Source organism: Pholcus phalangioides, unplaced genomic scaffold (genome assembly GCF_987345545.1).
Source record: "Pholcus phalangioides strain wild (caught in Gottingen) unplaced genomic scaffold, Ppha-v1.0 ptg000015l_1, whole genome shotgun sequence".
NCBI classification, from domain to species: Eukaryota; Metazoa; Arthropoda; class Arachnida; order Araneae; family Pholcidae; genus Pholcus; species Pholcus phalangioides.
The window spans coordinates 79532703-79559808 of record NW_028301608.1 but is presented as its reverse complement, the minus strand read 5'-3'; the positions used below and the strand labels follow the sequence as shown (position 1 = coordinate 79559808).

The following is a 27106-nucleotide window of genomic DNA, read 5'->3' as shown; positions in this document are numbered from 1 at the left end:
GAATAACAAACAACAAAACAGAAAACATATCAATAACACAAAATTTTCTGTAAACTTCTTTAAGTGTTTAAAGTTACTTCTTAAGTTTTTTAAAAGCTTCAAGAAAATGAATAAATAAAGAAGTAGCTATGCGAAAGTTTTGTATTTACTATTGTGATTACAGTCAAACTCGCTGACAACGAGCTCGCTTGTTACGACACCTCGGCTATAACGACAAGTTCTTCGTAACTTTTGTTTCCGTTTAAATGACGTATTCCAATAAATTCCTAAAATTAGAGCTGATCACATCAAGGGAATGTTTGTCTTATATCTATACTCAACGTTTAAAAAAATTTTTGCACGTTTAACGTTCCGACTTGCTCATTGACATGATCACTATAAGGAACATTTCTGTATTTTGAACTTCCCGACTATTTTTTTATGTCCCGTTTCTTGTTTTTTTTCCAATCTGGCTACAATCTTCACTGGAATCAGGAGTGATGATAATTTGTAAATTGTGTTATAATGAATATGACTATAAATATCCATCTCACATATTTGACACGTTTCATTGTTTTTTTTCCGTGAAATACATTTCAATAGACATTCTGTGGATTCTCCCCGCCCCCAAGGGTTATTTATGAACAGTGTTTAGTGATTTCGTCGAAACACATTCGGCAACATGTTATTTGATCATTTTTGTCGCACCGCGGTCATTGCTTGCACACGAAGAATAATTAGAACGGGACCTTTATTAGCCATTCCGAACGGCAAACTTTTTTATACTCACCGAGAGGATAGTGTTCTAACCCCTCGGTGTGGGACTCCCTGCGGTAGCAATCATTTTCTGTGGCCATGTCACCATTTCTGTTGTAACCCTGTATCAGGAAAGTTTTTGACAAGGACGAAAAGGGTATCGAACTCGCAACATTTCTAAACATCCTTTGGTACTTTAGACGAGTATCTTATCGACCTGGGCTACCGCGCACCCACGCAACATGTTAGGAGAGAAGCAGTAATTTTCCGTATTAATTATTCCAATTTCACGTATTTTTCTCGAACAAATTGGTTAACCCACCTTAATCAGGGCCGTAACTAGGAAAGCATGGAGATTCAGCCGCCCGGGGAAAACATTATTTTGCTACCCCCACAACTTTAAAATTCGATAATTTTATAACGATGTTCTTTGTACCCACCTAAAGTTGCCATACCCTAAATTTTGCCACCCATGGCAGCCCCTCCCCCTCTACTTATGGTCCTGCTTTAATCACAAAGATATAGAAATTTCATGTAAAGTGTTTGAGTATTTGATTGCCTCGGATTATATTTCTCGTCCAAAGAACGTCTTGGAAACGTTAACTTCTGTTGTAACACCTTGGTCATAACGACAACATTTCGTGCAACATTCGATGTCGTTGTCGCACATCATTTTCCAAAATATTTCACAAAATTGAATTTTACTTATTAACATAATTTATTTATAGATAAAACATATACAGTCAAACACTCCATTATAACGAACCATCGTTATAACCGAGGCTGACGTTTTGAAGACCTTGAATAAAAATGTAATCTGATGCAATCAATTGTTTGCATAAAGTTTTTATTTCCTTATGATTTGTGTGAGTGGTGAACATATTTGATCGAGAAAAGTACGCTCTTTCTTGCCGAAAGTGTTGCTAATTGTAGGCGAAATCACCAAATATTGCTTTGTGGACATAGGTATGCAGTAAATTTTAGTTTAAATTTAAATTTTACATTTTACGGGGAAAAAATTGAAAACACGGAAAATATGTGAGATGGCTATTTATAGTCACATTTATTATGGTATAATTTAACAATTTTTCAAATTATGCAAATCACCTTCATTCCCGATTTTAGTAAAGATTAAAAATTAAAGTAATATTTCGTTGAAAAGAAATCGTGGGAAACGGAAAATGCTTACAAAAAGAGTCGCGAAGTGCAAAACTACGTTAAAATACGAAAATGTGTCCCTACAGGTCATGTCGATGAGCGTCAATAAATGTTATTTTTTCCAATACAAGGCAACAATATAGAACAATAGATAATTATTGCCTCAATGTGGAGAGCTCTAATTCTAAAATTCCTTGGGAAAACGCGTATACGCGGAAGCAAAAGCGATGTGTCGTTATATACGAATTCGTTGCGATTTCATGGACTGTATACCCAAGGTTTCTTAATATTATTCTCGTTTCAAAATGGATCACCAATGATAAACCTTATAGCCGACGTATCGTTACAACTGAAGTCGTTATAACAGAGTGCGACTATGCATACGATTTGAGCTTTTCTTGTATACGGTATAACAGAAAGGAGTATGTGCCAAAACTCACTCTATCCATGAGCTCTTTTACCATTCCATTCCATTGTCCCTTGTGGTCTCTCTTTCCGTAGGCACCATCGCGAACCAATCGTATTTCGTACTTGAAACCCAATATTTCGGCCATTCTTTCAAGCAGATCCACGCAATAGCCTTCGTAGATGTGGTTGTCAGTTCTGGTCACCGAACTAGAATCTTTTGTCTTCTTTATCATCATGTAAGGAGGGTTCTTTTTTATTTTGCGTTAAAAAAGAAAAGAAAATTTATTCTACACGTTGCGTTGTTACATTAAATCAGTTACAATATAACAATATTTATCCTTAGGTATTTTGAGATAACAGTTACAGAATTATGAGGAATTATTTTATGGCCACCCTATATATTATGAGTTATTCGAATTGAATACATTTTTAAAAATAACCGAGGATGATTATGTGTCCGGGTCAAAGTCCCTACGTTTTACGTGAACCGCGAATGTGTCTGTAAGGGTCGACAACAAAGGAAGAATCAATGGAGTCTAAATAGCAGTTGGGTAAATAAACGAGAAAATAATGTTGCCGTCATCTGTGAATTTCTTTTCATTGAATTCTGGCACTCACTTCATTCGTACACGCTCTGGTCTAGTAACAAATACTTAACCGTAACATGCAGCACGTAAACATTCCACTAAGGATTTTCTAACGAATAGATCCACACCGCAACGTGTGTTCTGAGCGCATGTGTGGTCCTGATATATTTACGTGAAAGTTGCTGTCAAAGTCCCAGGTTCAAATTCGAGGGAGGATAAAAAAAGATATTTTCCCTAACGAGCTTGAGGTGACCACCGATAGACAGCGCCTTCATTTCCAACCCATCTCATTAATGGCAGTAAATTGCAATATAGCAATATGGCCAGAGTGAAGTAGTTATGTGGATAGCCATGACCATTTTGTGTAGTACAGGTGATGCCATCTGTTTTCCATATTTGAAGTTAAAATATTAAATCCTCAGTATATACAAAGGCAATAAAAAACAAAGTGTCAGACGCCGATAAATGAACTTTTTGTGCTGTAATGCATTTGCGTTTATATTTATTATTTTTGCGTTTCTATGTATTTGTGCTGCGTTTTTATGTGTATTAGTGTTGTGCTTCTGTATATTGTGAAGATTCTATATATTTGTGTACATTTTGCTCTATATGCACTTATGTTTTGTTTCATTATATTGTACTGTGATATTATTTGTGTATTAAATATGCGATTTCAGAGAAAATCGCAGTCAATTCAGCTTTTTTTTATTGTCAAATTCGTGTTCAGCACACCGAATTGCATAAGAAATGACCATTTTCGTTTTCGAACGTACAAATTTTTTCCAAATTTCTTTCTTCAGTGTTATTCGTCTCTTATAAACTGAATATTTAATTAGGATATGATGAAGTAAATATACATTTTGACCCCCAAGTCTTTAACACATCTGCAGAGTTTTTCGGATATATTTCAATATTTCAAGCATTTTCTTGTATTAGCCACTATACGGGGTGTTCTGTTAATGAACCGACATACTCGGAAAGTTATTAGTAGGCATCAAGAGGAACAAAAATTGCAATGTAACATGGTGTCGCAAACTACGTTAAGAGGATGAAAATCGCGAAAAACGCATGCAGGCTCTGGGTCCAGAGCAGACGAAAGGTGGATGTCAGTTGATCGCTGAATGCGTTCGTGGGTTCGCTCACCATATCTGACGTAAGCAGCTTCGCGAAACGCATCAGCTGGGGTAGTATCACACACACTGTGAACGACGCAAATTAGCACTATTGTGGTAGTAAGCACGCGTAGCAGTTAGTTGTCTGTTTCAATGAGTATCCTTCACGTTCGCTGGATCTCAATCCGTGTGACTTTTTCCCATCGGGTGACCTTAAATCACTAGTTTATGCCACGCCTGTGGACACACCGGAGGATCTCATAGCGCGGATTGTCGTCGCTGCGGCACACATCAAAAGAATACCTGGTAGCTTCGAGAGCATCCGGGAATCGTTTTCACGTCGTTGTAGACTTTGACGTTGTAGACAATCACGTCAACGGCCGCCACTTCCAACAACTCTTGTAATAATTAATCAAATAAATCTTTTTGTAGTTATTATTGTACTTTTTGTCGGGACGTCGAAACCTGCATGCGTTTTTCACGATCTTCACCCTCTCAACGGGATTTGCGACACCATGTACCATTGCAATTTTTGTTTTTCTTGATGCCTACTAACAACCCTCTGAGTTTGTCAGTCCCTTAACAGAACACCCTGTATATTGACGCAAAAATGGTTTCTATGATAATACTTTTAATTTATTTGTTCGTACTTAATAAAAACAGACCGACTTTAGCATCTCATGGTTCGTCTCTTTCGGACGGATTTTGTGCAACATCTGGAGTCCCTCAGGGGTCTGCCTTTGAACCTATGTTGTTCGTCATGTTTATTAATCATCTTGAGCTGTTTTTCATATTTGCTTATTATTTGCTGATGATATTAAAATACTTGACTTTGTTGTAAATTTTGAATATTTCGCTATCATTCAAGATAAGTTAACCTATATTCATCACTGGTGTATCGAGAATCATCTACACTTGGATATAAATAAATGCTTTGTTACGTCTTTCACCCGCATGAAACAACTTATCACGTACTCTTATTATATTAGTACTGAGATTTTACAGAGTAGATATTCTGCTACTGAAATTGGTGTAATTTATACTTCTGATTTTATCTTTCGTGTTCATAATAATAACATTTGTATAAATTCATATTGCAAACTTGAATAACTAAAGATTTCAACAATTTTGATTTGATACAATGATTGTTCTTTTCAATTCTATTATACGATTCAAACTTGGAATATGCATCTGTTGTTTGGAATCCTCATTACAATAATGCTGTTAATGATATTGAAATTAGACAAAATGCATGCGGTACTTGTATTTTAAGAAATTTGACAAATAATTTCGGCAACTTTCCAACGACAAACTTTTTTTCAATCACCAGTCTCCAAAAGAGAAGAGATTTCATTCTTTTGAAATTTTTCTGGAGATTAACTAATGGTAATATCGATTGTTTTGAAATCAGATTCTGGGTCACACGGTACAACATCAGGTCAAATAAATTATTTCACATAACTCACTTTAGGACCTCAATTAGTCTCTCTTGTGAGTTGTGCAGACTATGTGTATTTTATATAATAGTTTACCAGAGGAATTCGATACATTCATAGCATTTTTAATTAAAAGAGCTTGTTCTCTCGGATTGATGAATGATTTTTCTCCTGTAAAAGATTTGTATGTGATTGATAAATTATTTTGTTTTTTTATTTTATTTGAATGGTCGTGTGCTTTATTTATTTGTTTTCCTTTCTAATTGATCCAGTAATTTTACACATAGAAGCATTTATTTTACTTATTTTGTATTGACTTATGTTTTCTTCTATTTTTATATTCATGTATTTCATTTTATCCGGTTTGATTTTATTGTATTTCCATTTCTGTGCCTTACCTTCCTATAAATGGATTGTTTTCTATAGCATTTCTCGGTGCATTTAAATAAATAAATATATATTAGTATGATGTTTGCTGTTCTGTTGAATTTATTTGGCTATTGGTCGAATAGTCGAGTCAAGTAATTAACGAAACACATTTGAAGGGTCGGGTGGGGGGGGAGGAGTCCATAAAACAAAATTTTTCTGGAGACGAAAAATAAAGTTTTTCTTTAAAAATATAATTTAATTAAACTGTTAGAAATTTTATTTTAATTTCATATCGCGATACATGTTATGTAAGACTCAAACCAAACTATTTTTAGGATGAAAATAAAAAAAATGGTTGCAAATAAAATAAAATTTCTTAGCTTCACCCCCCCCCCCCCTTCAAGGAACATGTAACTTGAGCACGATTCTGAAACCGAACGCAAAGATTGCATAAAATTCGAATAATTGTCATATATGATCATGGTAGGATGAATTAAGTTAAAAGTAGATAAAAATATCATTGGTGGTTAGTGCAGAAAAATATTCAGTAAAAAGATATTTATCAACTTCAGTCATCATTTTCGGTTATATACTACAAGTATAGGTCACCATGCTGCTCATTCCTCTCACGTTCATCCCACGTCAAGTTGTTGTAAAAACTCTTAGCTTCAGGATTGATTAGAAACCTTGTTAAATGTATCAGGTCAATGTACTTAGCACGAGAGATTGGGATTGAGGCCTTGTACAAACTTCCAATTTCCAATTCTTCGATAGGTCTGTTCTTCTCTTGTTGGTGGGCCATGTCTCCAATGTTGCTTGTTTTTAACAGTAACTTCATGGCTAGTGTTCATGGACCAAAGAAACTGGAATGGTGGTACACTAAACGGTGAGTAGAACTATCTACATGAAGACATCTGATTGGCTTTGTCGGCAGTGAGCATTTTCTCTGGTACATAGGCATTAAAAATCTGTCCAAGCTTTAAACATTTCTTGTTTACAAGCAATCACTATGGAAGGAGATGGTTTTACACTACCGTTTCTTATAATTTGCATCCATTCCTCTCGAATCCCGACATAGGACGTTTGTTTAGGACACAACATAAATCTATACCCAGTGATACTTTTATATCCGAACTAACCTCAGATTCATATGCACAAAGCACGAACACATCAGTAAAGCAAAACAAATACACACACTCAAATACGGCTTTCTGCGCATGTGCTGAGCGTTTTTCAATCCGCGCAATGTGACTGAAATCATTGTTCTTCCTTATGCCGTATCTTTCTTCCTTTATTATAGCAGACTGAACGTGTTTTTGCCTTTGGTTTCTTATGTGGTTGAAAGAGACGGTACTGAGCTGTACAAAATCGCAAAAACATTAATTTCGATTTTTTCGGTCTGAAAGCGAAGTTTTTTTTTCGCCACGATACTTCATTTGCTTATTCATTTGAAAGAAAACTATTCGAAGAAGACCGCCAGTATCCGTTTTCTACAAGCTTAATTAATATGGTAAAGATTAAGAACTATGACAAATGTCCATTCTTCTCCGCTGTTTGCGTGTACAGAGCACGATCCTTATCTTCGCTGCTTTAAAGTATAGCGATAGCCGGAATTCTATTCAATGAAAAGAAAAAGTAATGTGGAGAATTATAACTTGCTTGCAAGAACGATTAATTTAACGATGGAAACCATTTTATTCACATTAATCTTGCATTACTGGTTTGAGGGAAGTTCCGAAAGTCCACAAATTAAAGATTATTAAACTTTTCTTGTAGTTGTATAAGTTTGATTCATTTCTTTCATGATCTAAAATTGTAATCCAATGAGCTTTTCTTATTTCAGTTTCTACGACAAACACAAACCAAGGTAATTTGATTTTATTAAAATTTCAACCTTTGCGATAAGGGAAAAGTATAAAACTCATTTTTCCACAAAAGAAACTCAATAAGTAATTATCCATTGAAAGAATATAACAAAGAATATGAAGAAATGTTTTCCGCTAGTAAAAAAAACAGAGAGAGTTCATACCCATCCAAGAACTGGGCATATTACCTTTCCAGTTGATTTTAGACAATTTCTTTGTCGGATCAATTTCAATTTCATCTTTGCATGTCACTTGAAGCATGAAAAATTCCAAACATTGTATGGTAATCAGCGATTGATATTTTTACTTTAAAAAGTAAAAATAAATATAAAGATGCAATACTTTTTGTTCCCAGGTTATTCCCACAATGAACGATCAAAAACAGATGAAAAAAAAAAAAGGAACAGAATTGTATTATCCCCCTTGCAAATGATGCTTTTCCAGTAATAGCTCCTTCAGTGGAGCGTGTTTTTTCATTTCAATATTTGATTTTCCGTAAGCAAGAAACCACTAATGTGCCAGATATTCGATTTTATTCCTTTTTATCTTCGAGTATCCGGGGAATATAAATTGCGTTCTTTTTCATGACATCAAAAGATTAAAAGTTATCTTGGTTTTCTTTTTCCTCTCCTTTTTCTCAAGGCGATTTCTCTCAATCGAATATCAAAGTCAGTAAATGAATTTTTTTTATATTGTATCCCTGTGGCTTCTTTATTCGAAAGGTAAATTTTGTTTGTGGTACCATTTCAAACATACAACAACAGCCTGTTTCAATTTAGCATCATGAAAACTTCCTTTCAATCTTTTATTCTTCTTTCTCTCCGCATATATTCCATTCCGAAAACATCTTATAGGTGCTGTTGAATGGCGGACCGTGCGGAAGGCTTAATGGATTTTCATCACGATATAAAGGAATTCCTCTCCGCTGCTCTTCATCAAGTAAGGTTTTTCGCTCCGGTTGGAACATTGAATACTTTACTTTCGATGATTTTCTTTTCAAACGAAAATAAATACATTTTCAATGATTCCACCCAACAACACTTCACGATATGATACATATTCGGTCTAAAAATTAAATCCAATTCTGAGTTTTCGCCATAAACAAGCGGTAAAATGAGCAGTTCATGTTACCCGATTTTAATTATTGCAAAATAGAAAATCAAATAATTTTTTTTACTTTGATTGTCACCAGAGCACTATCACTTGCACGGTACTCGGTATTTTAAGCGCTTCTGGCTTACGCGAAAAGAAACGTATTTATTTGACGGCTGCTGCTGCTGCCACTACTTAACAGTGCATTCACCTCGTAAACATTCCTCCGCAGAATGTCTTACAAATTGACACATCCCCTTAATGTGTGCGACCTTAACGTACTTATGTTGCCAGAGTTATGCACGTATCGTGCTCTAGTGGTGCTACCATGTCTTCTGTATTCTGAAGTTAAAATTGTGGAGGCTTGAATTTTCGTGTTGAATGTTTGCCTGCTCTTTGCGGAGAGATATTGATTTGACTATACGATATCCTAATTTTGGGGATAGAAAAAATACCTTGTCTTACATGCGTGTAAAATACGGTAAATTATAATGGTTTGTATGAGTAATTTGGAAATTGTGATTAAATTCTTCATCCCATTTAGAATTTTTCTTTGAAAAAAAGGAAAGGAAACTCTTGGGAAGGACTGAGTATTAAGCATAATTATTAAGCATAATAAACTTCAAAGTAAGACTTTTCAAATGTATAACATTCCAACTATGTTTTTCTTTTCAAATGTCATTTATTTCTTTGAAAAATAGTGTAATTAGTACTCTGATGCTTCATGTGAATTCATCCTTATGTTACCTCATAATGAATGCAATAGACGTAAGTTCTATCTTGCATTTAGTTGTTTGAAGGAGTCTCATACTTTCACATTTTCGAAAACCCTGAAAAACTATGTTCTCTGGTAGAAACATCGTCATAAACATCCCTCAATGGTTTTCTTCACGAATTATTTCATTTGTTTCATGATTTACAGTGGAACTTTGGTTGACGAGCAATTCGCATAACGAGCAAAAGTTTTGAACAAATTTTGACTCGGTTAGCGAGCGATTGTTAAAGTAAATTTGTATAACGAGCAATTATAAATTGGTAACGAGCATTAGGAGCTGCACGTTTTTTATTTATTTTCACGTTATCACAACAATGCTGATGGTTTTTTTGCTTTTGTCCACACACGTGTTATGGAATTTATGGTAGTATTCTCCCCTACGGTCTCCGGTAAGCGCGCCTCAGTCGAAAAATTAACACACGTGCGAGTGTGAATATTTACGATACGAAACTAGATGTAGCAAGCATAGCAGCGATGTATGTGACACCTGCTCATAGGTTCTTTTTGAAAGTCACGCAAAAAGAATAAGTTTGAAAACAACAGTGAGTCTGTAAATCATCCTAAAAACGATACAGTCCTTCTCTCTCTTTCTCGTCGTTTAGAGTAAGTTAATTTGTAAACATTATCCTATTGTACGTTTATTTACGGTGTTGTTTGTATTACGTATATTTTATCGCATTATGTGTAATTATTAATGTGTTTAATTATTGATTGAATGCCGTTTTTGATAGTCATTTTTATGTGAGTAACTAATATATTGTGGAACGAATTATTTGAGTTTCCATTATTTCCTATAGGGGAATTTCATTCGCATAACGAGCTTGACGGAACGAATTAAGCTCATTTTTTTTAAATCGAAGTTCCACTGTATTTCCTTTATTTCACGATTTGTTTCACGATTTCTGCCTGATTTATTTCATGATTTATTTCATTTATTTCATGATTTATTTCATTTATTTCATGATTTATTTCATTTATTTCATGATTTATTTCATTTATTTCATTTATTTCATTTATTTCATGATTTATTTCATTTATTTCATGATTTATTTCATTTATTTCATGATTTATTTCATTTATTTCATGATTTATTGAATTTATTATTACTCAGTTGATTTATTTCAAATTTGCTACACATATTCTCGATTGTATATTGTATATACTATGCTGTGTGTGTGTTCATACATCATACATCGAGGAAAAAAAAAGTATTATAAAGATCACACACAAGGGTAGGGCTGGAGAACTGGAGAAACCACGAGACACCCAGGCTCTGTCGCAAGAAGAAACGGTAAGGCTGACAGAGCTCCAGCTCGGGGAGGGGGGAGAATCCTAGACGCTTTTGCGAACACCGACGGGACAAAACGTTCGTCCGTAAAAGGGGGGGGGGGTTGACCGTCAATCAGAGGTTTGAATTGCACACTTTTATTGTGCAAGTGTTTGACCGTGTCAAACGTCATCATTGTTTGACCGTGAGGCTTTTTGAACATGCTAAAAGGTATGGGAACCCTTAATGAACAATGCGTGATTTTTGGGACAGCGATGCATTGAAGAATGCTTTGACCTTTGAAAACCAAACACACCTCGCTTCCCATCTCATTGAGATATCGAAGCGTTCCTGGAGGATGGGTGTGTCTGGAAATTTTATTAAATATCTTCAGAATAATTAATAAAAATATTACACACAGATTGCACATATAAATTCGCATATAATCAATGTTCGTCAATGGATGTATCATAATATACGGAGGAAGAAATTAAATTAAAGAATGCTGCAAGATGCAACTGTTCTGGTGACAAACTAAAGAAAAACGATGCCGTTTTCTGAGTGAATATAATTCATCTTTGTATTTAAATACTTGAGCTCTTAATGAAAAACCGAAGATTTGTGTGAAGATTGATATTCATCAATTGCACAATAAATTTAGAAACATCGATCATATCGCCCTTCAAATCTTCGTACGAAAACAAAAGTCCTTTCAAAAATATAAAATAAATCTTTTTACGTAGTTTGCTTAGAGTAAATGTCGCAAAAATATTTCAAAATGCATTGTATGGTAAAATTTGCTTTAAACTTCGGAACACAGTTGAAAAATAACGTTTCGTCGGTTTAATGGGGAAGAAAACTTCCTCTTTTCAACGTTGTTGCGGAAAATGGCATCAGTTTCAAAAAATCTCCGGAGATTTTGTTTTGAAAGGAAACAATTTTAAAATGCATTTTCGTTAAACTTGCGATATTGTAGGTGGTTTTTTTTTTGTTTATAGTAAATCCTCTGCCCGTGTATATGTGCTCACGAGCGAGCGAAAGAAAAAAGTGAGCAGGAACCACTAAGAAAAAAATGTGAGCAAGGGAAATGGTGTATTACTACTTTATTCCTTATCTTCTCGGGATTGTTGGAGTAAACAACATTTTTTTACCCTGTTGTGTGAATTTTTTTTTTACTCCTGTTTTGCTTGATATTTTTGTTCTGTATAAAAAAAATTGTTCTTTCTTCCATTCGAGTTTTAAACAATTTTTTTTCTTTTCACAAACATCCCAATTTCTAAGAGAAAAAAGTAGCGCAAAGATCGAACGCTTATTTTGAGTTCAACTCTTAAAAAAATTTTGTCTCCACTATCGGTGCAAATTTTTTTTTACTACTATAAACGCCTGTATCCAATTTCGATAGAAAAACAAAAAAATTCATTAGCATTTTCTGAAAGAGAAATTTCACTTATCCGCTGTATAAGAAAGAACACTGCATATAAAAAGCCTCATGTAGAAAAAGTGTGAGTTTTCAAAGTGATGTGGTCTTAAAACTTTGAACCATCTCTTTCAGATCCAGTCCTAACACAAACGTGTTTTTTTTTTCTCATGGTAGATAATTATAACCTCAGGGGTTCAGCCGTGACTTCAACAAAGAAACAGATATAATCCTTGAACTCCCTGAGGTACAAAAAAGAGCATCTACAGCGACAAAAAAAGAATCCGCACGCTTGTGCGTATAGGGTCTGATAGGGCTACAATGACTCGAGAATTAAAATGGAGAAAAACATAATTTCTCACCCTGTCTCTAAGTACTTTCTTCTACTTTATTTAACTAAACGGAAACGTACTTCTCTGCACGAATTTTTGAGCTGAACGCGAATTTTCCCCCTCAATTATCGAATGAAAATATACTTATATATCAAGTATTTGTAAAAAAAAACCGTATCCAATAAAAATGTTTGGACGACGCTTGTTTCCATGAATTCAAGTAACGTGATAGTCAACGTGATTATCCAAGCCACTTGCATACAACCCCCAACGGCTTGGAAGGTAGTTACTATATGTATCTGTGCTGATTTCCCCGTTAAAAAGTCTCCCGCTAAGAAGAACAGACCTACAACGGTATAAATATTTAATTATTCACCTTCACTCACAATTTCAAATATATAGATGGCAGCACTGAAAAATCAAACAAAACACCAGATATGCACTCAGAGTGTTTGATAAACACGCACACTTCCGGCACCACTCATTCTATAGGTATACGCTACAAATGGTAGTCAATACTATCCACACCACTGGCGTATGGCACGTTTCCCATTCCAATAATAAAACTTCTCGTACATGAATTAATTCCTTGAACATCTATTCGACCCGTGCGGTCCCACGGTTTGCCAAATTAGGAGCAAGCGATAAAAATAATTGCAGAAAAATTAAAAAAAAAATGTTTCGTCTGTAAAATTCAAGCTGTGAATGTAATTAAAGGGACAAATTTGAAAAAAAAAGAACTAGTAACTTTTGATGGATTGCATCTACTTGATAGGAACCGGAAAAACAATGGATATGTATCAGCTTGTGAAGTGGAGCCAAAGGAAAAATTTTAATGACTAAATTGCCCGTTTTTGACCTTGTTACTTACAGTGGAGACAAGTCTGCGAGTTTTCTGGGTCATTTTGCAGGTGCGGCTTAAATACCGGAATGCTGTCACTAGTGCATGTCGCGACACTGCAGCTGACCATTATCTTGGTCTTACCAGTGAGAAGTTGGCCACCCTTACTGTATACGAAATAATGCACTTCGTAGGTATTGTCTTGTCTGAAGATAGGATTTTCGTCCATTTACACAGTACCGTAATATTCTGCGCATAATCCGCGTACGAAATTTGAAGAAGGAAAAAAAACTATGTATATATAATCCGCTGCGGCGTATTGTCCGAAGAATTTAATGAATAATAATAATAACTTAGCGTGTGTGTGTATTTCAATACTCAATCCGTTGGTACGCTAATTAATGAAATTTATTTACGAAATAATAGCATTATTTGCACACAAAACAAAATTTACAGTTAATCAAAAATTTTCATTGAGGATGAGTATTCTGATAACATCATTTTCTGTAGATTGTCTCCACAGCAGTATTTAATCCGCATTTTTTAATGTCTAACCACATTTTTAACAGATAATCCGCGAATTATATGGAGGAAAATACGATAATTGTTAGAATGCATTGTGAATAAAAGTTTTTTTTTACTCATAGATACTCACCAGTATAGTAGTAACCCGGAGGGTTCTATTTTTGAGTGATTGAATAACTTCTTCGTAAGCCAACGTATAGTCCCATGTAAATCTCAGACCATTTTCGGTATCCCACTCACCAACCTGGAAGTATATGTTAGCCAGTTATAACGAGTACCACTTATAACCAGTGATTTTCAAAGTGCTGATATTAAAGATACAAAAGATATAGGTCACAACGACATAGACGTAAAAATTAATATCTGAACTGAAAAAAAAACTGAATGAGCAGGAGTTTCATAATTTATCAGTATCTTCATAACATAATTCAGGGATAAGTTTCTACAAATAAATCGGAAAAGGGATGTCGATGACGACGAAGCAGCGATAGTGTCCTGTTCCAAAAAATCGAAGAACTTTCATTGATTTCGGGAGGAATACTTACAGCCAACCGGACCAAACTTAAACAAAAGGCTACTTTAAATGTTCATCAGAGATAGATAAATGCCCGATATGGTCAAGTTTATGAAATAAGAACATTTCTAAATTTTAAAATAGTCATGAGGAGAAAAATCACTGGGGGGGGGGGGGTCCTCGTCCCGTCGGCGAACATTGCCGGAGAGGCTTGGTCCCAAGGTTGACATGTATAATATGGGGCATATGAGAATTCTATTAGATTTTTGTCTTTCTCAGTGACTAAGACATCACGGTCACCACCAGGCCTTACTTCACCGGAATTGCAATTTTAAATGGTTTCCAAACGGGCGAACAAATCGTGCTGAAAAAACTTTCCAATTATCAGAAAGATGTCAACGAGTCCATTCAGCTACAGCAGTGAGCAATGATAATTTCAGTTGTTCGGTTGGTCGATTTGAGAACTTCTGTCAGGAAATAGTTCATTCAACTCATTTCGTTCAAAAGATCAGTTTCAAGAATAGAGTTCCCATTCGATAATATTGGAACGAAATGATCTAAAAGAAGTTTTGATGCAAATAAAGCAGTGATTCCTTTAAAATTTATAACCTGACGAAGCAAAAAATAATTAAATTCACTTGTAACGAAAATTCCGGTGTAACGACAATATTCATTGTTATTGTGAGCTGTCATTATAAAATGAACATTTTCCCTTTATTTTTACATATTCAAAAATGTTCAAAAATTAACATCAACAAATACGTTCTTTCAAAGTAAGTTAATTCACACTTTTTGTTTGGCTGAAAAGATGAAGGTCATATTTCTTCTTTACAAAATAAAAAAATCATATTTCAGAGACTATTACCTTTGAAAGACCATGCTTCTTGAGTTCGATTACATCAAGTGAGAAATTTCTTCGAATGCCGTTCTCATCGAACACCAATGTGCCTGTTATGCCGACGATTGTCACCTGCCAAAATATAAGTTTAAGAGATAGAGCTTGAATAGCAAATGCAAATGTATAATCGACAGACTAAATCCCTTTACGTAGGCCGAGATATCTCATCCTCGTCCGGAAAGAGGTTAAAGAAGTTGATCGAGAATTCTATGAACTCTTTTTTTTTTTTTTTTTAAACATCTTTTGCCTTTTATTTAAAAAAAAAAAAAACAGATACAGGGTGGTTATAATTAAACTGACACTACTCACGCTTATGTAGCGCCCGTACTGATGGACATATCTGGTTCAAACTTCGTAGATACGTTATATGGACATGGGGGAAAAGAAAAATGCAATATAAGAATAGTTAAACTTTTGATTACCAGGTGAAAAAGTGGCTCTTTTATTTTTGCAGTTTTCTTTTCCCCCATGGTTCATATCTATATATATAAAATTGATTTTCTGTCAGACTGTGTGTGTGTCTGTGTATGTTCTCTATACAAATCTGCAATTTCAGATCGATCGTCACCAAATTCTGCATATATACCAAATCGAACCCGACTTGAATTTTACGCTAGCCGGACGCTAGTAGGAATTAGCCGGACCTACTTTTGAGTTGGATATCCATGCAATAACATTGATTTCAACTTTTTATTTACATTTTCTCAAGCACGAAAATGAAAATGTGTCTGTATTGTCTTCTAATATTCAACTGCATAAATTCATATAGTTCAGGTTGTTTTAAAATTAATTATGGGCCAGTAAAAAGTACATCGGAGAAATTCCACAGCTTTAACTAAGCATTTTTGGAAGCTGAAAGGATGGATAAAGGATGGATAAGCAAGATGGATAACTTGAAGTTTGGGGGGGGGATGGAAATACTCAGCGCGCGCGCACGCCCCTTGAAAAAAGGAAAAAATATTTCCATTTCTATACGGTTCTTTCAATCTAGTTTTGTTTATTTCATAACTCGCGCAGGAAGTCGCCATATTGGTTAACTTGACACAGTTTGTATGTCCCTCAAAAAAGAGGGAGATATCACTTGATCCAAAAAGCCTCATTAAAGAAAACCCGGACAGCGCCGGTTATTACAACTAGTAACACATATAGCAAGTTTCAACAAAATACGTCAACCAGAGCAGCCGCAACGTAGGTCGGAGTAGCGTCGGTTTAATTATGACCATCCTGTTTTTCGGTCAAGTGAAAATAAGCACTACATATATATATATATATATATATATAAATCTAGAACGAGCGTATTTTTTCCACTGAACTCATAACAATAATTACGTGATTTCAAGTACAATTTCAGGTGATATCCTAAGATCGTTCCCGAGAAAATATCATTAGAAAGGAAGAAGAAGCAACTTGAAAACCCGCAAGATAGGATCATTGAATTAACGTCGGGCGGCGACTATTTATGATGAACCCACCGAGAGAGAGCAGACAAAAAAAAAAAAAAAGTGGGACATAAATATACCCGATTAGGTACATCTTTATCAGAGTTTTATCCAGCGTCGTTAAGGCGAGCCCCGGAGAAATTACCGAACGACTTCCGGAAGGAGGTATCCCGCTAATGACAACCTCCACAATTATCCCGCATGATCGCTACAAATCTCTCTTTGTGATGCAGTGTGGCTGGCATACACGTGAGTTTCCGATGTTAGCCGAGACGGTACCCGTACTCGGGTTATTCCCGGACATCAAAGCCAATCATGGACACACCGTAATCGTCTTCGATCACAAAACTTTATCCGATTACACTCTCTCTGCACCTGCTTGTTATAGCTATATTTTTATTTTTTCGCCTCACCGAACCATGGGAATATTATAGAGTTGGAATTATACAATCGAACTCGGTTATAACGACATCAAAGATTCTGTGGAAATTTTGTCCTTATTAATCAATCGTTATAAACTGAAGAGCCAAAAAAACTGGTACAGGCATGCGTATGCAAATAAAGAGATATGGAAGCAATCAGAGTACGGCGCTGCGGTCGGCAACGCCTATATAACACAACAAGTGTCTGGCATACTTGTTAGATCGGTTACTGCTGCTACAATGGCAGGTTATCGAGATTTAAGTGAGTTTGAACGTGGTGTTATAGTCGGCGCACGAGAGATGGGACATGCCATCTCCCAGGTAGCGATGAAATTTGGATGTCCACGTACGATCATTTCACGAGTGTACCGTGAATATCGGGAATCCGGTAAAAAATTAAATCTACGACATCGCTGCGGCCGGAAAAAGATCATGCAAGAACGGGACCAACGACGACTCACGAGAAACATTAAACGTGACAGACGTGCAACCCTTCCGCAAATTGCAGCAGATTTCAATGCTGGGCCATCAACAAGTGTCAGCGTGCGAACCATTCAACGAAACATCATCGATATGGGCTTTCGGAGCCGAAGGCCCACTCGTGTACCCTTGATGACTGCACGACACAAAGCTTTACGCCTCGCCTGGGCCCGACAACACCGACATTGGACTGTTGAGGACTGGAAACACGTTGCCTGGTCCGACGAGTCTCGGTTCCAATTGCTTCGAGCTGATGGACGTGTACGGGTATGGAGACAACCTCACAACCACAACCCATGGACCCTACATGTCAACAGGGGACTGTTCAAGCTGGTGGAGGTTCTGTAATGGTATGGGGCGTGTGCAGTTGGCGTGATATGGGACCCCTGATACGTCTAGATACGACTCTGACAGGTGACAGGACGTAAGTCTCCTGTCTGATCACCTGCGCCCATTCATGTCCGTTGTGCATTCCGACGGACTGGGACAATTTCAGCAGGACAAGCGACACCGCGCACGTCCAGAATTGCTACAAAGTGGCTCCAGGAACACTCTTCTGACTTTAGACACTTCCGCTGGCCACCAAAATCCCCAGACATGAACATTATTGAACATATCTGGGATGCCTTGCAACGTGCTGTTCAGAAGAGATCTCCACCCCCTCTTAGTCCTACGGATTTATGAACAGCCCTGCAGGATTCATGGTGTCAATTACCTCCAGCACTACTTCAGACATTAGTCGAGTCCATGCCACGTCGTGTTGCGGTAATTCTGCGTGCTCGCGGGGGTCCTACACGATATTAGGCAGGTGAACCAGTTTTTTTTACTCTTCAGTGTATAACCGAGATTGTGAGTTTTCGAGGTTTTTCAAGTAAGAAAAGTATAATCAGATGCAATTAAATACTATACAGGTTGCACAGCTAACTTCTGGCGCCGCAAATTAATGGCGAACCATTGATCCTAGAGGCATACTTCCAATTACAAACGTATCCAAATAACGTGTAAGCTTATATTTAAACGTGTAATATTGACACATTGTTGCGTTGACCCGTTTACGGCTCATACCCGTGAGCAAGCATCGAAAATAAGTCAAAGCTTCGAAAATGTAATAAATATTTTTTTCCCATCGCTAGATATCAATGGAATAACATACAAACATTCTTTCAATGCTATCAGATTTACTTTCCGGAATTTCTTTTTAAAAAATGCCGTAGAAATGGAAGCAAAAGTGATAAAAAAAACTATATCGTTATATCGAAGGTCGTTGCATTTCCATCGACGTTATACGTAGGATTCTTCGCTATTATTGTTATGAGAATCAGCCACGACTCCCAATCATTGACGTTTAAGTCGAGTTATCGTTACAACCGAGTTCATTATAACTGACTTTGACTATATGTCACACAATTTCACTTTTTATACTGAGATAAAAAGTGTACGAATTAAATAGAATAATAAAATCACCTTAGTTTCTTTGTGCATTTGGCTGAATTCTAGTCGGATTTATTGGCTTACAAAAGCATTTAAATATGGAAAAAAACTGTTCAACATAAATTCCAATGTTTAACGTGAATTCTAGAAATGGAAGCCGAAGTTGACGTGGTGTTTAATCAAAATGCAAGCATTTTCAATTCAGAAAAAAGAAATATTAACTATTTCGCATTAACTTATCAAGAAAAAGAAAAAAAAAGGTCAAGAATGAGTGTCTTACGGTTTTGAGGTAGTTGAGCAAATTTTTTCCTTGGTTCCAAGGCTGTAGTCTCGAACAGGAGAGTGTATCTAATCGCGCTGGTCTATTCATTCGAACGAGTGCCTGAGTCACAAGGTTCACAGCATCGTGCAGCAAAGCAACTTGGGTCTGGAAAAACCGAATCATACACAAAAAAGAAACACTCAATAACTTTTTCTGGAGAGCCGGTCATTTGAAAATGTTTCTCATAAGAGAGTAGGTAGACGAGGAAAAAAATATATTCAGATATATGCCACTTTCAATTCAGATGCTAGACGGCAGCACTTCGAAGACATGACACGCGCACCTCAGACCCTTTTAAAAACGTTAGAGGATGCACGCATACATTGCATATAATACTTTCCGTCCAAAAATACGTTAGAAACGCTTCCAAACCCAGAAAAAAAGCAATCCAATCACTATTTAGTGATTACTCATCTCTGTCATTCCAGGAGCTTATTTTCAAAAGGTAAAATCCCAATTTTTTGTTTTTGGAAATCCATTTTTCAATGATTTCTGAATCTTCGGGGTGAACTCTATCGGATTATGGAAAAGATTCTATTCCAATGGCAATATTTTTGGTAAGAATTACAATGTAAAGTTAGTCGTTTCTACCAAAACGGAACCTATCCACCTCGTTCATTCACTTCGGTATGTTTTGGTCGAACCTCTCGATAATGACAACCCATGGGACCTAAAATTTTGTCCGCTAACGAGGCGTGTCTGTTAATGGATAGTAAAATGCATCGAATTCTATATCGAATGAATTCAGAAAGTGTTCGTCAGTGGAGGGGAAGTGCCCGCTGACGGAAGCGTCCGTTATGGGAGGTTCCACTGTAGAATAATCGTATTTCTTATGTTAATGATGAGAGGGTAGTCAAGATACCTTCCTAGACTGGTAAAAACTTTCTGGAATCAAAATGTGACGTAGAAATTTCCAATTTTTTATATTTTACAAGTTCAATTTTTGATCAAAATTTAACATTTCAATTAATTTTATTTTAAAATGGAACATTTCCAATAATCAAATGTGTAGATGATTCTCTTAAATGTTGATTTAAATGAGAGAGTATTTAAATATTCTTCTACCATTTTTATATGATACTATTGGGCTAGTTTATGTTTTCATGAAGCACAAATATTCCGGAAGAATACGTTTATTTTCTTCTACCGTAAATATGGCACAAGTCAAATGTTCCTTTTTTGACAATAACAGCCTCATTTGTGTGAACTTTTTTACCGGTAACTAAACATACTCTCATTGCGGTATCAATACTTCAAATAAATTGATTCTCCTACTTACTAAACAACATTCAGTCTCTTCCCTTTAATTTATCAAGGACATCAAATAGATCAATAGCATTCTGAATATTCCCTTAATACATACAAAACAGTGAAGAAAAAACCATTTCACTCATCTTACTCTGAATTTTTATAACTGCCACATAATATTATTTGATCTCCTTTCATACCGATACTGAAAATACGATTGAAAAATGATCTTTTCTCAATAGCTAACATCAACGAACATTTTTGAAAAAAGAAAACAGAGCTCTATCAGTCATAGCCCTATATTTCAGCGGGAAGTGTCCTTTCTGCAGTTTGCCTGCAACTCTCTCTGTCCAAGTCACCAACCAATTCTCGCACCACAAACGCTGCCATTTTGTATTCTTCACTCATTTCTATGCATGTGAGCACGTATGCGAAATGCTATTTAGTATTTGTACTATTATTATTAAAGATTTCATCGAACATTTTTTCATTGTATGGATGATGAATTAATTTCATGTCTTTGTTTGCCTCCATTCACAGCTTTTTTGTTCTGTCATTTTGTAATTGTATAGCAGTTATTCACTGAATACTCCGTGTTCATCAATATAGATTCCCAATGACCTCTTGATGAATTTGTTTTTTCGTCATCATGAACATATCATCATGATTAATATAATTTTACTTTAAAAAAATCCTCAGAAAGGAATGTTTACTAACTCTTTGTGCGATTTGGTAGCAACAGCCTATTAAAAGTTTCCACAAATGAATGACACGATTTCAAAAATTTATATTTTGAAAACTATTACGCATAATATAGATATGTGATACATAAAAATAAAGAAAAATGTTCTAAGTTTTTCTTTTCAAAATTGCTCAGTAGATGACAGCACTTCAGCGTAGAACGCAATAACTGAAGTAGACTGAACCATTCTTTTGTTTGTTTCAGTAACAAATTTCTAACTGCACGCTGCACGGAAGTAGCCGAAACAACCCTTGCATATTCTAATAAACAAAAAACTTCTTTTCTCTCATTGCCGCTATTTCTAATTTCACACACTGAGTTCTACAGAAATGCTGTCATCTATTGAGCGAGTGCGAAAAAGCTTTGAATGTTTTTTCTTTATTTCTATGTATCATAGATTATATTATGTGCAATAACTTCGAAAATTTTTAAAATCGTGTCGTTTATTTGTGCTAACCCCGTATATTCTTCTGATTTTCTCGTATTCTAACTTTCGGTTTGATAGTAGATGTAGGTTGTACGAAAACAAAACAATTCCGTCTCAGCTCACCTTTTTCGTAACTAAAATTGCATATATACTCACTCGATGCGGCCACTCACTAGTTTTTTCGCTACCTCATTCACTTACTCATTCAGCCGCTCAATAGCTCATATATTTACGCCCTTGCTCAATCACTCGATCACTGGTGACGAACTGTTGTCGATGAATTTTCCTATCGGTAAATTGCGTGGCGAGGAATTGTTGACGGTCTATTTTTTGTACATCGATAAAAGTCCCATAAGGAAATCGTGTGACAAACTTTCACTAACTTGAGACGAAGTAGGAAAGATCAAAAACGATATCTTTGTCGAAAAGTGGACATGCATCTAATCAAATGTTCCGAACATTGAGTCAACAGCTGGTGGAGATACTTTGTTCGATGCATTAAATCTTCCTCCACATTTTTTGCCCCCCCCCCCCCGTTCTGTAGCAGTGATGAGGATCGCGCTGGAAATCGATTAGGCTACTTTTAAAGCTCGATCTTTCTCCAACGGAGAAAAATTACTTCTTTTATTTTCTTTTACTCCTTTTTTTTCTATTTGACGATCGATAGCTTTGATTTCGAAAGATTAATTCGGCGGCAGCGCAAAGAATTTGCTAAATCTCTTCGGACGGTCGTTACCATCTCATTAACATAGTTCGCACACTGTTATGTGGGAATAGTTGAGGGATTACTTTTGAGCTTTTTACGATCAAATAGACGCCAAAGAATCAGAAGGAAAGAAATAAAGAAAGAACCATCCTTAAAGTAAAGGAAAAATCGAAGAAAAGGCGATTAGGACATGCCCACCTTTTTTTTTCAAAGTTTTTATGTCGTTTGTTTTACTTCCAAATGAATGTTTCAGCTACACTTTGAAATACAGGAAGACTCCGTTTTTGTTCTTCCAAATACATCCGTACATATTCCAGACATGCAACACGGATTCCAATAGCATCGAACTTAACTCTTACCTGTGTCTCTTTTCCATTACGTATTAAATTTTTAAACTAGGACAAAATGCAATTCAATTTAATAGAAAGAAATTTATTTTTTGTTTAAAAGTAAATTCATTGGAAAAGGGGCCATTCAAGTATTACGTAAGCAGATTTTCAGCCATTTTTGACCCCCCCCCCCTCCCCCCGTCAGCAAAATTTCGTCAGCAGCTTAGAATATTTCATATCTTCAAAAAGGGGTGGTTGATGACGTAAGCAACCTTCAAACCCCGTCCCTCCTTGTCACCAAAAGTCAGCAAATCTGAAACCCCCTCCGATGCTGACGTAATACTTGAACGACCCCAAAAATATAGTTTTTGATTTTCTAAAATAAATGCCACAGAGAAGGGGCTAGAACAGGGGTTCTTACACTGAGCGCCCAGGAAAAACCAGACACACTCGCACTAGGTGCTGCAGAGTGGCGACCCAACAAAGGTTTTCGGTAGAAATTGTTTGTTGAGCTGTTTTGGGGAGCCGCGGATAAACGTTGATTAGGGTAAGAAGCACCACGAGTGGAAAATGTTTGAGAACCCTTGGACTAGACAACAAGTTTTTATGAAGTTTCTATATTCAACATAAAAACAAACAAATATTTTTAAGTAATTTGTGTACTTAACCTAAAGCTCAATTTATTACTGTTTTGTTTCCGTAATTTCACATAATAAACATTTTTGAAGATTTCCCTAATCTGTCATCAGCTCACGCTTCAATTACTATAGTCAAGTTGCATGCACTTATTTTTTAACCACTATGTTTCACCACCATTTAAAACAAAATGGTGGACAAAAACGTAGGAAGACAACATTATTACATATCGAGTCCGATAAATTCGTAAATGGTTTAAAAATTGGAGGGATCGGTAAAATTGATTGCGGTTCGCGAAAACTTACCTGTTAAGTTACCCTTTCCTTTAACGAAAAATTATTCTCAGGAAGAGGGTTGTATTTTTTTTCATAAAAAAGTAGTTCACATTGTTGGCGATAGAGAGCACTGCGCGAAAGCAAATCACTGGAAATATGCAAATAAGAATCCTACCAAATGTAGGGTGTATAACTAACAGCTCATTTCTGAATTTTCCTTTTACTGGCGATTCAATAAGTTTTTATTTTTGATATTGATGGAACTGTGTTACTTGAACCACGGATCCCTGGCTGAAGTTTACAAACGTTTCGGACAGGATGCCGCTGTGGTGGTCGAGTGGTTATAGTGCCGGACTCGTGATGCGAGGATCCGGGTTCGAACCCCACAGTGGTGGTCGGCTGAAGTTGGTTTTCTGTGGTTCCAAACTTCAAGGCGCAAATGCGAGCCGATCTCCCCGTTAAAAAGTCTCGCCACAGAGAGCAACAGTCCTACAACGGTAAATAATTCAACCATAACACTTCACTCATAGTTAGTAAAACTGGGGGCAGATGACAGCACTACACATAACAAACATTACACAGAAAACAAAAAATTTTACGTCAGGTTGCACTACACGTACACGCACATTCCCGCATGTAACGATTCGTTGGGGGGTTCCGCAGGGGGGGGTGTGGTGTAGCAGTAGTAGGTAGGGGCTCGGGGATCCATGATGCAGCCACCTCGTTGGGCAATTTGCCTGTTGTGGCGTTGTATTTGTATTTGAAAGAGATTAAATAAAGGTTCGGGTCAAATTCCTTCTGATTCGTTTTGCAGCACCCTCTCTCTCTCGAAAAAAATGATTTTTTTTTATGCTAAAAAAATCCTTGTTTACGAGATATAACTTTTCCGCAAATCACAATCAAATAAGGCAATTCCTTGAATCAATTTTTATGAATTTTTAAAAACATTACGAATTTATGGGACACCTTGTACATAAAAATGGACTATATATAGAAAAAAAGATCAGTATACACAAATACAACTCAAATATGTGTGCATAGAAATTGTAATTAACAAAACAATGGAACAAGATTATTATTAATTTAACATAAACTCAATTTTTTCGCCATACCACAGCCATACCTATAAATTTTAAAATTGTTCAAAAAGTATTTACCAGCCTTATTGATAAACATGTGTTCCATCTCAAATGACAGGGCAAAAAACGATCGCGAAGTAAACGATTACGCACTGAACCTTCCCTCAAAAAATTTGACTTGACTGTAAGGAAGAGTAAATTACCACAAGTTGGCAAAAACGTGTTGATTTTGAGAAAACATTGCTTTCAAATAGCATTACGAATCTGGTGATAAATTTGGCAATATAGCGGGCGAAATTAACACTTAATAACAAGATTGTAACATCACTCAACAGTACACGAATAGAAAAGAGAGCACCAATCGTGAAAGAAGGCGAACGATTGGCTTCTAACGGAATTGAATATTTCAGTTCATTTGCAAAAAAGTTTAAAATAAATTTACTTTCCTTGGGTGTTTCGCACGTAAACTGACCGTTCAAAAGTGATACGTCACAATACTTCAAAACGCTGTAACTCACGAAATATTCGTCCGATTCTAAAAGAGAAAACTATTGTTTCTTAGTTTTCACAAGGAACCACGCGTGTAAAATTATTGGGTGGTCGATAGCATCCACTCTGTATAAATTTTCTAACATAGATATGGTTTTTGAAAGTCGTTTCTTACTTTGAACTATTTTCTATGTTTGACATTTTGATTTTCATTATTTTTATTGTTCCTGCCTTTTTGGAAATTTTCAAGACGATTAATACGTTCCTCTTTTTCTCCGTTCCCTTCCCTTTGTTTAGGTCACCCATAGTCATTTCCAATAATGGAATGCGTATGGAATTGATGGAGCACCAAAAAAGGCCATTTATAAATTCTCAACCAATATCTAAATGGATGAATAAAGAAAGAAAAAAGTCATCCATCATAGCACAATCATCGAGTTGATCTCTCTTTTTTAATTTTAGGTTTAAAAAACAGAATTCGAAAATTTCAATTTATGAATGTCTGCACATACCTATTTTACTTAAATATTCAAGCATTCAATCCAAATTCAAAGGGGGAATAAAGAAGAAACAAAAGCACTTCACCGATTTCATTTTTTTCTTTTTTTTTGTCAGTGATATTCGGCGAAATATGTTCCACGTGTACCGAAGAGGAAAAATGTAAAAATTCTCTTACTGAAAATACTTGGTCTAAAAGCGCGGTACGAGTCGAAGCCAGATTACGTTTGTAAGTATAAACATGAAAAAGAAAACGAGTTTTTGTTCGGAAAATTCAATCCGCCAGTGAATATAGATGCTCCTTTTCTTTCTCGGGGATGTTTTCATGAATTCTAATATCACTATCGGACATTTTTCGAGAGGGAAAAATGTAGCGGAGATATAAGTTGCTCATAAGTTTTATGTTACGACATGAGAAATTCGCTGTATACAGTAAAAATAGCTTACATTTTCCCTACCTTGACGGGGGGTAACCTTTTGTCAATCCGTCCGTAATGCAAGTCCCCCAGATACCAGTCCCTAGGTACGTAAACACCTGACGTACGAGATGGTTTTACCAATGTAAAGCCGGTGATGTTAGACAATCCATGCTGGAAATCTTGTAGGTCCACTGTATGCAGATCCTGAAACGATAGCCATTATATTCCTGCTTATTATTTATCATTTGCCTTTGTCACTCGATATCTTTCTAAGATGCGGGGAAAAGTAAAGTCGTAATAAACTCACCAATGATGTTATGAAATAATTGTGATATTCTGTCATCATACCGACGCTGTGAGCCTGAAAATGCAAACATACTAAATTTATTACCAATCGCACATGTTTCTGATGAATGATAAACAATTTCTTTTGCATACAGTATATCAAGCCTTTTCACTAGTATTGCCGAGAAATTTCGTCCACCCTGATGCGTTGTAACTTATTGCAATCCAACTTGATAAATTCAAATTTTAATCTCACTGTGGAAACGTTGTAATCACCCAAAAGTTTCCATTCTCCAATACCGGATCCGTAAATCGATTAATGAAGTAGTAATAAATTGCCACTTAATTTTCAACATTCATATCCACTGTCCGGTTAGAAAGACAATTCGGGAAAAACTGCATTTTCGAGTTATGCACGCCATAAGAACGATGTAAAACGCCCCTACGTGTTGCAAAACAGCAACAACTTCACCCCCAACTGCTTATACACTCCCTACTACGTAATACCCGAGTTGATTCCTATTCAGTTCCATACAAAGTGAATCTTT

General features: G+C 36.0%; 1 protein-coding gene across 2 annotated transcripts in view; it reads right to left on the bottom strand.

The window, feature by feature from the left end:
• LOC149076766 (glutamate receptor ionotropic, kainate 3-like) overlaps positions 1-27106 on the bottom strand; it is a 90338-nt gene that overhangs the window by 24832 nt on the left and 38400 nt on the right. The window contains exons 5-10 of one of the 2 annotated variants that reach the window (XM_089244427.1): positions 26581-26634; positions 26313-26477; positions 19384-19530; positions 15299-15403; positions 14050-14163; positions 2334-2549 (exon numbers count right to left, since the gene is read on the bottom strand). In XM_089244427.1, coding sequence (XP_089100553.1) covers positions 2334-2549; positions 14050-14163; positions 15299-15403; positions 19384-19530; positions 26313-26477; positions 26581-26634 — 801 coding nt within the window. The remainder of the gene's footprint in view (positions 1-2333; positions 2550-14049; positions 14164-15298; positions 15404-19383; positions 19531-26312; positions 26478-26580; positions 26635-27106) is intronic. The other variant, XM_089244428.1, reaches the window with a different exon arrangement.